Source organism: Phyllostomus discolor, chromosome 1 (genome assembly GCF_004126475.2).
Source record: "Phyllostomus discolor isolate MPI-MPIP mPhyDis1 chromosome 1, mPhyDis1.pri.v3, whole genome shotgun sequence".
Taxonomy (NCBI): domain Eukaryota; kingdom Metazoa; phylum Chordata; class Mammalia; order Chiroptera; family Phyllostomidae; genus Phyllostomus; species Phyllostomus discolor.
In genome coordinates this window covers 108,934,497-108,947,861 of record NC_040903.2, presented here as the reverse complement: position 1 = coordinate 108,947,861, position 13,365 = coordinate 108,934,497, and the positions used below count along the sequence as shown (strand labels likewise).

Genomic DNA, 13,365 nt, shown 5'->3' with positions numbered 1-13,365 from the left:
TGTTTTTAGCTTCTTAAGTGAAATACCCACTCACCAGTAGTATTTTATAGCAATCTCTTTAAGCTATAATATGTTCATGCAAACACACCAACAAAATATACCAATATAGAGTGAAAATATCCAACTTAAGTTATTTTGGGCCTTTTTATTTAATAAATAAATTCAGTAAACAGCATTGTAAAAAGTGAACTATTAAAATTAAAAGGCACTTAAAATAAGAATATGACTGTTATGAAACAAAATCGGCAACTCAAACTGTGAGGAGTAATTACACAGTGGTCTGTTACATAGCATTGACTGACAGTAAGGCTGGCATAGTGATAGTAATTGCATAAGCCACAGTACAACTTCACATATTCATTAGGCAAATTTACAGCTAAAACATCAAAGAAAAAGTACTGATTAAAGAAGTCTTACCCCTAAACTGCAGATATATTAAATGATTAGAAGTGGTGATGAAAAGCACCAGGCTTTAAACAAAACAAAATAAAATAAACTCACCCAAAGGTCCCAATTTAGAATATACTATGTAAATTAAGACCTTTATGTAAATAATGCTAAATTAATGACTTTTGCCTAAAATTTCCCAATACTTTTATCCAAGGCTTGAATTTATAAAGAGAAGGCATAAAAGTTGCAAGATTAAGTAACTCTTAAAATGGCACACAGGTTTTTAAAGCTGTTTCCCCTTCCTAACTCTGACTTTTTCCCATGGCTTCTATAGATCAAGTATTTCAAAACTATTTTACACAACTAACTCCTAACACACTCAGCTTTCAAATATATCATCAGTCATATCAAACAGTCAAGTAGCAAAATAAATTTAAAACAATTCTAAGCTAGCTAGCAAGACATTTACCTTGGACTTTCTTATAACTGAAAAGTGACATCTATAAAGCTAAAAATCTGTTTGAATACTTCATACTGAGAAATGCTCATCATTCTCACTACTTTAACTATTGCCCTTTCAATCATCCTCGAAATATCACTTAACCCAATAAGCACTTGATTCAAATAGTCCAGGAGGAAAAGGATAAAAAGGCACAACGTGACTTTAGCTGACAAGAATACGCATCCTGTCTCAAGTCTTGTGTCAGTCCCTGGCATTGATTATAACATTATTTTCAAAATAACAGAAAAAATTTAAGATTATACATATTGAACATTTTCAAAACCTGCACATGAGTAAAACCCATGGTGACATTGCCCTAAAGCTACCTTATTCTGTGACTATGAAATTCACTACTTTGCATTCAGTGTTGTATAATTTGTACAGTAGTGCTCATTTTCCCTCATACTTCGGATTGACAACAGTTGTCACAGCACTCTTATAAATAGGATTTTCACCCTAAAAAAAAAGAAGAAAAATTGTCAGTTACTCTACTAAAATCATGTAATATTATTTTATAAAACAGTATGAAAAGCTATGGACATTTTTGGAAGTTGCTTCTATTTTATCAGTCCAGATATCACACTCCATTTTTCAAAAAAGGATTAATAAAAGTTTACACTAATATGAAAAAGGGAAGTGTTATTCAACAGGTCTAAAGCTGCCCTATAATCTGGCATTATTCATTCCTGAGTCCTTCTGCCACTGCAGAGTTCATTCAAGAATATCCTCAATGGCAGTGTTCTGCTCTGCTTTCTCTCTTTTAACTAGCTTTGAATGCCTGTCTTAAAGAAAGAATGAACTCTTTTGCCATCAACTGCCTAATTCTTAAGCCTTTACTGTGCACAGAAGATGCCTGTTAACTAGAGGGAACCCTTGGCTTTCATTTCTGTGAGGGAGGGAGATGTTCTCCTGAAGTACTTCCACAAAAGTTGCTAATTCAGAGAGCTCTGGAGTAAGGTTTTTAGTGTCACTGAGGGCACTGAGCCTCCACTAAGTCACTACATAACTAAATCTGCTTATAATGTTAACAAACATAATTACCACTCTTCATAATTATTCTTCTTCAATATGGTATTGGTAAAATGTTTTTATTGTGATACCTTATTTTAACAAACAGTAGCAAAATCAAATGACTCAAGCCTCAACACAGGAGTTCTTTCAAGATCCAAAAGTACATTGAGTGATATTTTAGGCAAGAAAATAAGAAAAAAAAATTTTAAAAATAAGAAAAAGAAAAAAGGAAAAATCGAAGATAGGCAGCTCAAGCAAAAAAAAATTTTTAATTAAAATGGGGAAAATAACATACAACCCCATACTACTACTTTCTGAAAAAAGTCTCATGCTAATTGATACATTCCGATATCTGCTATAGCATTCTGTTTCCTCCTGTTCTTGTAGACTGAAAGTAGGCTTGAAAGCCAAGTGAGAAATACAGCCCAATAACTCTCTATCAGAGAAAATTACAGTGAGTACAAATCAAATATTAAATAAAAACTTAAAACACTGAGGGTTTAAACAAAAATTATGATTTTAAAATGTTTAGTTATATCTCACTATATTACTATTTGCAGTTAATTTTTAAAAATATTTATAGAAAGCATATAAATAGTAATTTTTTGCTGTTAAATTTTATTCACACTTCACTACAGAGTATATTTGGATCTGGCTTTCAATGCTACAATTTCTGCACTCTAGAAGGATACAGTCTGTTGGATAACAAACATGAAAATAAGTCACTTTAATATAGTACAATACAAAGTAGAACTACGTACATAATAAAAAACAGTTTAAAAAAAAGGAATTGACTTTGAGATCGTAAAATACAAAGTAGAACTACGTACATAATAAAAAACAGTTTAAAAAAAAGGAATTGACTTTGAGATCGTAAATATTGTTATAGTGAAATTGAGTACAGATAAAAATATTGAAAGGTAAATAGAAAGATACACAAATCAAAGTTCAAGGTGTAGGAAAAGGAATAGCACATATATGCAGAAATATCTCTGACTCAGAAGTTTTTAAGGGTGCACGTGGCAGTGTATGTTTTGAGCAGTGGGGAATGGAGAAGAGACAAGAAAGATGACAGTGCCAAATAAAGGTCCTCTATGCCATGCTAAACAAATGGAATTTTATCCTGTAGACAGGAAATCAATGAGGGGACATATAGCACGTAAGGGCTGGGTCCTAAGAGACACCAAATAAACCACTATGATTTCAGCAGTTAGTCTGAATACCAATTAAAACATGATGACATGCCTTAGCCCCAATCCCATGTTCCCCCATAGCACAAAATACAGCTTTATTGGTCTTTTTTTTTCCAGAAACATGGAGGAACTAAGGATCCCTCAGAGACAAATAAGATGGATGATAAAAATCATATAATGTACCAAATTCTGAGCTCTAATCCCAACTGAAGCCAATATATTATCGCAAACACATTACAGCAGACATTTCACAATACAGACAGTAAACTGGATCCTAGCAACTACATTCTTAAGTTATAGAGTACAAATAAGTTACACTTGTTATTTCCATCTACGGTACTGCCCGTTCTTTCACATATGCTGGGGAAATAAATGATCACTTACTCAAGTTTATTTAAAATAATGCTTTAGGTAAATCTAACATTTAATACTTAAGAATTATAAAGGAGGTAAAAAAAAAACAAACCACCAACCAACAAACAAACCCAGAAAACAAAAGAAGAAAAAAACACTTGTTATGGACAAACCCAAAGCACAATTTATATGGCAGAACTTACCTTTGGAGGAAAGTTTCCCTTTTCATATAAACAAACATTTATATTTATATTTTAAAGTCCATTCAAACAAAAATTCAACATGCAAGGTTAGAGGTGAAATGAAACTATCTGCATTAAGCATCATTTTAAATGGAGATAAACAAAAATAATTCGGATTAGTTTTCATTCAGAATGCAACCCACCTCTATTCCCAACAAAAAGCAAAGCCTATTTAAATCAAGAGAATAGGCTTTGTATATTGAGAAATGTACTCAGTAAAATTTCATCTTTGTGCTCACTCTGGAATGGCTAACAGATAGCTAAAGAATCAGCTCTACAAAATACATTAGATATACAATGCATGACTGTGGGAGATTAGGAATCCATTTGTTTTTACATAACAGCAGAGAATAAAGAATTTTTTAATCCACTTGAACAATTATAAAGTTGATAATCTGATTTTTCTAATGTTGCTACATGACAGTCTTATGAGTTGAAATAATTACAGTGGTTGCTCATTATCCAAAATATATTAATAATAGATTGGCCCTGGCTGGTATAGCTTAGTGGGCTGAGCGCGGTTGTGAACCAAAGTCGCTGTTTCGATTCCCAGTCAGGGCATATGCCTGGGTTGCAGGCCAGGTCCCCAGTGAAGGGGTGCAAGAGAAGCAACCATGCAATGATGTTTCTCTCCCTCTCTTGCTCCTTCCATTCCCCTCTGTCTAAAAATAAAATAAATAAAAGATGACAAAACTTAAACATATATATAAATTGATTGGCAAATTTTGGTCCCATATCAGAAAAGTGCTTTATAAGTCATGATTTATTTTAATTTCTTGCTATTCATTCATTAAATCCTATTTTTTATTTATAGTTTAATTTTTCTTGACAAACCAACTCAGAATTATCTGTGGCTACTAGTTTGTCTGTATTTCACTAATGAATAGACATTTTTACATTTGCTTCTTTAATTATCCAAAATGCTTGTTTTGGCTGAAAAAGTGACATTTCAGCTAAAAATTAAGTTAGCAATACAAACACTGAGTTTCAGTATTATTAATAATTTCCTTCAAAGTATAAGTCAATGCACAGTAAAGGTAAAAGATTTTACCTTTTGGACATACAGAGTTTTTTCTTCTATGAGAAATAATCCTATGAAATTGTCAATATTTGACTGCTTTGACATACCACAAAAAAGAAAGAGAGTGAGGGAAGTTCTGAGGAAGGAAGGCAGGGAGAAAGAACTGAAGAAAGAAAATCCAAGCAAATCAGTTTCCTTCAAAAAAAAAATGACTTTCTGGAAAGTACCATGTAAGAAAAAAAAAATGTGGCAAGTCTCAGACTAATATGAAAATGGAACAACCTACCTATATATGAATCTGACTATATTTTTTTCTGCCATGAAATTTAACTTTGCTATTTCAAGCCTCAAAATCTGCTTAGATATAAAAGAAAAATGAGACCAGTAATGGATTCTAATGTTATTAATATTTCCTATATATATAAAAATACTAACATTCTTATATTAAGATTTTAGTTATTATTTTATAAGCAAAACTACAGTTTTGGTTTCTATGCAATGAAGTGATTTCCCTTGTACAATGTTTGTCCAATACAGCAGTGTTATTCTAAGTCAATAAATGTCAAAAACTATAATTCTCTATAAAGACTGATCTCTCTCTTCCTAATCGGGTAACAGTCTCCTGAAGAATATGTGATTGCTACCAGTTCAAGGTAGTGGATAACATGGAAATGGAGCCCAACTGTCTGGGTTTGAATCTCAGCTCTTCCACTGATGATATGTGAACTTGGACCAAGTTACCTAATCCTTCTTGTGCCTCAGTTTTCTCATGTGTGAAATCAGTAGTTGGGAAAGGAAAGAAGAATTCTATATAACCAGGAAGGAGAAATTATTCTAATCACAATCTTTTTATCACAGAGTTTTAGGGGCTTATACTAAAATATTCTAGAAGCACTTCATAAAAATTCAGATATAAGGAAAAATCCTGTCTACTACTGGGAAGACAATGATAAATTTATCATCTAGGTAAAACATAGGCCCACCAAAATAACTTGTCCTAGCTTACAGAAAAGGATAAGAAAGCTTTATTACAACTATGAAATTTTCAACTGAAGTTTTTATTTAAAACTATAAATTTTTCTCTTTAAAGTCTTGGTTAGTTTTTTTTTCCAAGTTCAATATTACATTTGAGTATTAGACTCATTCAATGTTTAACAAGAAATATATATATATATATATATATATATATATATATACACACACACACACACACACAAATAAAAGGTCTTCTGGTTTTTAATAGAATTTCAAATTGCAATCAAGAATAAGGAATCTCAAAATAGGTCTGGAATCAACAAATGTTATGTCAGGTTACATTTACTTTGTCCTATTTTGTAATTTAGATTCACATTCATTTTTCACTCTTTCACCCTAAAACTTACACATAAAAGTTTTTCATCTAAGTATAATACCATCTAAAGCACTGGTTTAGAGTGAGGATTATGACTGACATGTTGATATCACATCAGTCAAAAACCGCCACACATTAGACATTCTGAGTGACTCATTGTTAAAGATATAAAAAATCTGGAAACTGAGTGGCTCAATGCTATTCTACTTAGTGGGGAGAGCTGGGATTTCACCCTAGTCTGTCGGACCACAAAGCACATTCTCTTTCACTACAACATAGCTGCTGCTTCTAAGCCATTATTTTAAAGCCCTTCTAAACACTAACTCTAAATTAACACACGAAAAAGGCTATAATATAATCATATAAATAAAGCCAGATTTTAAAAAAAACAGCAAGTGACAAAGGACACACAGTGCAGTCAAAAAGGATGACAGTTCACATGCAAAGATAGAAAATGAAAGAAAATACGAACGGCACTTAGAGACCAGCTTTACGTCCATAGTTTGGATTCTTGAAATTATTAATAGGACTCCTGTAAATCGGATTTTCTTGCTAAAGTAAAAGAAATAGTTTCTAATGATTTCATCAGGAAAAATGGACATGTATAGTGTTTAAACACTATAAAAAAGAATTTTTACTATTTCACTCATTTTACTATTTTTATAATTCTAAACTTCATTATTTTAGAAAAAAAAACAAGCAAACTGTACTAAAGTGCAAATGAGTAAAATTCATTTGTAATTTAAAAATGCTAAAAATTGTCACAGCCTTCCTGTATTACAAGATGACTACATGAGGGCCAACATCTGGCCACCCTATCTCCAACTCCCAATTTTAAAGCCCTGAACACTAGCACAAACTTTCAGCCACTAACATTTAAAAACAATTTTTTATATAAAGCAAGGTTATTTGCTTTATATATCCTTATATATCCTTTTTAAGTACAAGTCCATGAATTCTCAAATTTATTACCACATTCATAATCAAGGTCATCCCAAAAAGATGCCTCATGACCCTTACCCCCACTCCAGCCCCTGAAAACCACAGATCTGATTGCTGTCCCTCTGGTTCTGCCTTTTCCAGAATGTCATATAAATGAAATCATACAGTATGTAGCCTTTTGAGTCTGGGTGCTTTCCACTTAAGGTTCTTTCTTAGAGAGAGAGAGAGGGAGAGAGAGAGAGGAAGGGAGAATCTTTCCATTGAATAGGATTCCACTTTACATGAGATGAAAAGGCAGAAGAGCTGATTTAAGATCAAAATTATTAAAGAAATAAAAATACTGACCAGAGTAACCAGAAGTTACATTCTTACAGCATTTTAATGAATATATTTAAGATGTTTTGTTTTTTACTAAATGTAACACTTAATGAGGACATTAATAATCAGTTTTAGAGTTAATAAACAAGTCTCAGAAATATTACATTTACTTTATGACCCACTTTACTTCTTATGTGTTTTGCAACTTACCGTGTCCCATTTGGCATTCATTTTTTCCTTTTCAAATTTGGCAAATTCCCTTCGGTCATGAATTATCATTAAAAGCTTCCAAATCAGCAGCAATGCAAGGCCAATCAGAACAATTCCAGCCACCACACCAGCTACAATTGGAATGATGTCTGGACCAGTGGGGCACTCTGCAAAGTATGAAAAAAACAACAACAACAACAACAACAACAAAAAAAAAACAAGTTAGCACACAAGGGATTAGTGTGTGTAGAGTACAGCTAAGACTACAAAGAACTGGACAGTCTCTTATAAAAAGACAAGTGAATATAAACTATCCCAAAGAATCTATAAAAGACATTAGAACTAACAAGTGAGTTTACAAGGCCACAGATTACATGATTAATAAATAAAAAATCATTGTGTATTTCTATGTATTATACAAAAATTTATGTTTACATATTGGGAATTGAATTTTAGAATAGTATCCTCTGCAATAGCTTCAAGAGTCATGAAATAGTTATGTATAAATCCAACAAAATATGTGTAACATCTGCATGCTAAAAATTACTAAACATTGCTGAAAGAAATCATTCTATGTTTATGAATTAGAAAACACAGTATTTTAAAATATCAATTCTCCTCTAATTTGATCAATGCAATCCCAAATCAAAATCCTGGCAGAATTTTTAGAGTTATCAGCAAATTAACTCTAAAATTTACGAGGAAAGCAGAAAACTTGGGAAGTGCTTAAAAAACACTTTTGGAAAAGAACAAAGTTGAACTACTCACATTATCAGACTTCAAAAATAGTATAAAGTGGCAGTAATTGAAACAGTATAGTATCAGCTAAGATAGTTGCAGAAATTAATGGAATAGAATATAGACTCAGAAATAGGCTCACACATATGTAATCTTATTTCAACAAAGGTTAAGAAAGGTCAGTTTTTTATACAAATGATGCTAGAACTACTGGACATTCGTATGCAAAAAAACTGAACCTCATTCCTATGCTAAGATTAACTCATATGGGGTAAAGACCTAAGTGAAAAGCCAAAACTATAAAACTTCTAGAAGAAAACACAGCAGAAAAATCTTTATGAACTTCAGTTAGACAAAGAGCTCTCAGGTGAGATAACCAAAGCAAGGCATGTAAAAGAAAAACTTGGTAAACTGTAGTTCAATTAAAATGAAAGCTTCTGGTCTTCAAAATATCTTGCTAACAAAATGAAATGACAAGCAAGAAAAGACCAGGGAAGCACTATTACAAAACACAAATCTGAATAGGCAAAACAATATTGAGACTTTAGAAACCAGTTTGGCTCTTCCCTGTAAACATATGCATCCTATATGGCCCCAAATCCATTATTTTTTTTAACTTTTTTTTCTTGATTTAATCTTCATTGTATTTTTTTCCATTACCAAATCCATTCTTAATATTTATCCAAGAGAAATGAAAACTTACATTCCCACACACACACAAAAAAACCCCAAATATAAAAAAAGCACATAGACCAAGCTCCAAGTTAAGTATTATCAGTATCACCAATAATGATATAATTCTTACTGTCAGGCATTGTGTCAACTACTTTGTGTGGACCCCTGCACTTAATGGACCCCTGCACTTAATCTTCAAACTCTCCACTCATAAAACTTCACACTTGCTTTCTCTTCCTCATTTCTTATACCATCCCTTAAATACTGTTTTAAACTTTGAGACTAAAAATTGTCCCAACTTGAAACTACAATAATCAAGCTGGAAGCCATTCCTGGATATCAGAGAAACTGCCGGTAGCCCTAAAGAGCAAAAAGAAGACATAAAAGAAAATGAAAGGCATTTTGAAACCATCAGATTTATACCTGGAGTCTCTACAACATGTACAATGGCCTCATTGTTCCCATTCACTGAATATGTGAAATAGAACCAGCAATCATCAACATCTTTCTCCTTGCAGTGGGACAGGGGATCGACCTGGCCTGGTTGGGGTAATTTGTCTCGACTTTCAACTTTGGTAATATTAAAATGGGAACATTCCTGTGCGCATATATCTTTCTTTTCTCCTTTATTGAAGGCTCTGCACTGAACACATTCTCTGTTAAAACACAAATTATTACATTTAAAATTTATTATTTAAAATTGCTTAAAGGTTACTTTGTGGACTAGACTCAAAATTTGACCAAATTAAACCAAGAGCAATGAAATATTTGAATAAATGGAGAAGTATACAATATTTATCAATGAGAAACTAAATATAAAGATGCTAGTTTCCCAAGTGAAATTATCATTACAGTTCAAACTAAAATCCTGAAATAGAAATAAGACTAGTAAAATAAAACTAGCCCTATCATATATTAAATATGTAACATAAAACCAAAATAATTTAAACAATGTGTTGCTGATATAATAACAGTTCTTCAAGAGGCAAAACCTTCGATTGTGCTTAGTCAAAACGTAGTAATTCAGCAATTGGTAATGCTAATTTAACAAAGGTTACTATACAGATTTAATTATATAACAAATTCAGATCAAAGTAACAGTACCACTCTCATATCACATGTTTCAATACCATGAGGTATTGTGAAAGAATATTTTAAGATTTAAAGATTGGGCTTCTGTGTTGCATATAATTTACAGTGGTACTCTTTACAGTGGTAATTACTGTAGGTACCCTTGTGGATTTAGTGATAATACATAGGGCAACAGATAGTAAATATCAACTATTTTGAACTTACTTATGTTCAGCACACACACCGAGGCAGGTCTGACACATCTCACAAGTTGGCCCTTGAAACTTGGGATCCGTGCACTTGCAGGCACCACACTCACATATGCCCCGGCCATTGCAGATCTGTCCGTTTGTGGCCATGCATGATGTTGTGTCTAGAGAGCAGTCACACGCACTTCCTGTGTAGTTGGGGTTGCACTCACACACACGGCACTTGCAAACACCATTTCCTATAATTAAAAATATCCTTTCTTATAACAATGGTTAAACATATAAAAACCAAAGCATTAACTTAAAAGTAAAAATAAGCAATAATGGGGAAGAAAGTATATCTAAAAGATGAATGGAGCCTCAATGCCATCCTCTCTCTGTCACAAAGCAAACTCCCAATATTTTTATTGTATTAAATGAAATATGTGAAATAGAACCAGCAATCATCATTTTATAACCATTTTCTGACCACTTTCTCACCTCCACAAATTAAGCCGTTGGATCTATCACAGTTGAAATTATCACACTCGCAGAATTTGCCAGAGTAAATTTCATTTGTATTATCCCTCTTCCTACAAACACACTGCCCACAGACACACTCCCCATTGTTGCTGCAGATCTCGGAGCTGTTTTCTTTCCTGCAGTATGCATCCATGTCTTCACTGTTCACTTCATCTGTGCTGCATTCACAGTGTCTGCCAACGCGCCCCTCATTGCACCTAAAGAGAGTCCAATATTGCAATCCCATAAAATAACAATAACTAGTTATGCTTCTGCAAAGAATGAAAGAAGAGATAAGACTATGAACAATGTCTTTAAACTACAAGTACATTACACAGAGTGTTCCTGTACACAAAAGTGTATACATGCACACAAGACCAGCCATTCCAGTTCATACAGAATAGATGCAAAGATCTAGGAAAAAAATCTTAAGGAGCGTAACCTTTTAATTAAGATGAAACTGTAATCTAGCAATAAACAGTAAATAAAACATCTACAAACAGTATAAATTTATTTTTAAAGAGTATGTTTACAAATGATACCCTATTACATTTGCTATTATAGGTGAAATATCTATAAATTTAATGCAATGGTTCAATTGTTAATCTAAAAAAGCACAACAAACACACCCCAAACGTGCCTGGAAGCCGAAGAAAAACACTAAGCATTATCACTTGAAAACAGAAGTAACATACTGTTTAAAAACAAATGTATGCCACTCTGACTGGTGTGGCTCACTGGGTTGGGTGTCCTCCCACAAACTGAAAAGTTGCTGGTTTGATTTCCACTCAGGGCACATGTCTGAGTTGCATGTTCAGTTCCTGTGAGAGGTAACTGATTGATGTGTCTCACATCGCTGTTTCTCTCCCCTACTTCCCTTTCTCTAAAAATAAATAAATGAAATCTTTGGGGGAAAAAAATGTATCCTACGGGTCCAGACTTTTCAGACACCCTGTATCTTTTTAAAACACCTGATGCTTATAGACACTGAATACACTGATTCTGTAGTGTCTGCTAAACATATAAATGGAAGGCAGACAAAACATATTCAAGATAACCTGTTTAGTTAAATGATATTTTACTAAAAATGCATCTATATGACTCAGGATAAGCACATGAAAAATAAACATCTTAACTGCTCTTTAGAACAGACAGTTAATAACTGATAGTGAAATACAGACATTTCTTCTTCTCATGATTAAAACCCTTAAGAGGCTATTCCTTTGGGACTAACATTAAATTAAAATACACTCCCCTCCTATTATAATTTTAAGGAGAAAGCTGTATAAAAAGTATTTTTAATTGTAATTAAAAAAAATTTTTAAGTTATTTTAGTTTTAGACAGTGGAGAAGGAAGGGAGAAAGAGAGGGAGATAAACATCAATGTGTGGCCACCTCTCACACACCCCTCACTGGGGACCTGGCCTGCAACCAAGGCAGACATGTGCCCTGACTGGGAATCGACCAGCAACCTCTTGGTTCACAGGGCGGCACTCAATCCACCGAGCCACATCAGCCAAGGCATCAATTATAATCTTTAATTAAAAAGTACGTAACCACAGTGTAGCAATGCACTTTAAAATAATTTGATTAAAGTTAATTTGATTCTAAGTTCTGAAATACTGTTTTCTTAATTTTACAAAATGTATTCATTTAAAAAAATTATTTTAACAATGTAGAAGTATATGTAATATACAGTGAACATCCTTTATTGCTTCCTAATTTCATTTCCCAGATAAAATCACCATTATAAGTTTGATATATTTTTCCAAGAAAGCTTTAATAAACATATTACTATAAGCATACTTAGCTCTAGAAAATTCAGATTGCCATTATATGAGAGAAAAAAACCCAAATGCTACCTTGATAGTTTGTTAAATACACATCTTAAATGAAAATAAAAGCTTTACTTAAAGAGCAGTCTTAAGAAAAAAAGGCAAGGAAGGACTTTCTGTAAATATCACACACTAGATTGTACTGGTTGGAACCACACATTTGTTCCATATAGAGATTTTTCACTGGATGTCCCAAAACATAGCCTGCCTTATAACTTTTCAAACCAATCAACGCTTCCCTGTGTCCTTCTCCAACAACCTCTGGCATACCTGCACGCACCACACTCAAACGTTCCATTCCCTTCGTGACACTTTGGACTGCCAGGGATGCCTTCACTTTGGCACTCACACTCGCAGATGAACTGAAGAATAATCTCAACTTCTTCAGTGAAGCCCAGAGGCTTAATTTTAATGGTTTCAGAATTCTTGTTTGGACATTTATTTGAAGTTATGCTAATTTCAAATTGAACCTTAAAGAAAAAAAGATTAAATTTTAAGTGAACTGAACAATTTAAATCTACTAAAAATATTTCAAAAAGCTACTCATTTCTTTTATTCTCACATTACAAACTAGACTGCTTATATAAACAATTTTTTCTTTTCTTCAGAAAATGTTTATATAACCTACCTCATCTCCAATGGAAATATTGGAGCATTTTCTTCCATTTTCCCCTGTTCCATTCACCCCATTCTTGCAGTAAGATTTATAATTTATTGTTACTCCTTCTGGCAATTTGCTGTTTTCCAAAATTACTTCTGAGGAAAGGGACTAAAGCAAAGACTAATTATACACAGGAAGGCA

General features: G+C 33.0%; 1 protein-coding gene across 1 annotated transcript in view; it reads right to left on the bottom strand.

The window, feature by feature from the left end:
• Positions 1 to 592: 592 nt before the first annotated feature.
• Positions 593 to 13,365, bottom strand: part of ITGB1 (integrin subunit beta 1) — a 37,834-nt gene continuing 25,061 nt past the window's right edge. The window contains exons 10-16 of the mRNA XM_028508282.2: positions 13,192 to 13,332; positions 12,834 to 13,033; positions 10,708 to 10,946; positions 10,244 to 10,466; positions 9,371 to 9,603; positions 7,535 to 7,701; positions 593 to 1,348 (exon numbers count right to left, since the gene is read on the bottom strand). Coding sequence (XP_028364083.1) covers positions 1,283 to 1,348; positions 7,535 to 7,701; positions 9,371 to 9,603; positions 10,244 to 10,466; positions 10,708 to 10,946; positions 12,834 to 13,033; positions 13,192 to 13,332 — 1,269 coding nt within the window. The 3' untranslated portion in view covers positions 593 to 1,282. The remainder of the gene's footprint in view (positions 1,349 to 7,534; positions 7,702 to 9,370; positions 9,604 to 10,243; positions 10,467 to 10,707; positions 10,947 to 12,833; positions 13,034 to 13,191; positions 13,333 to 13,365) is intronic.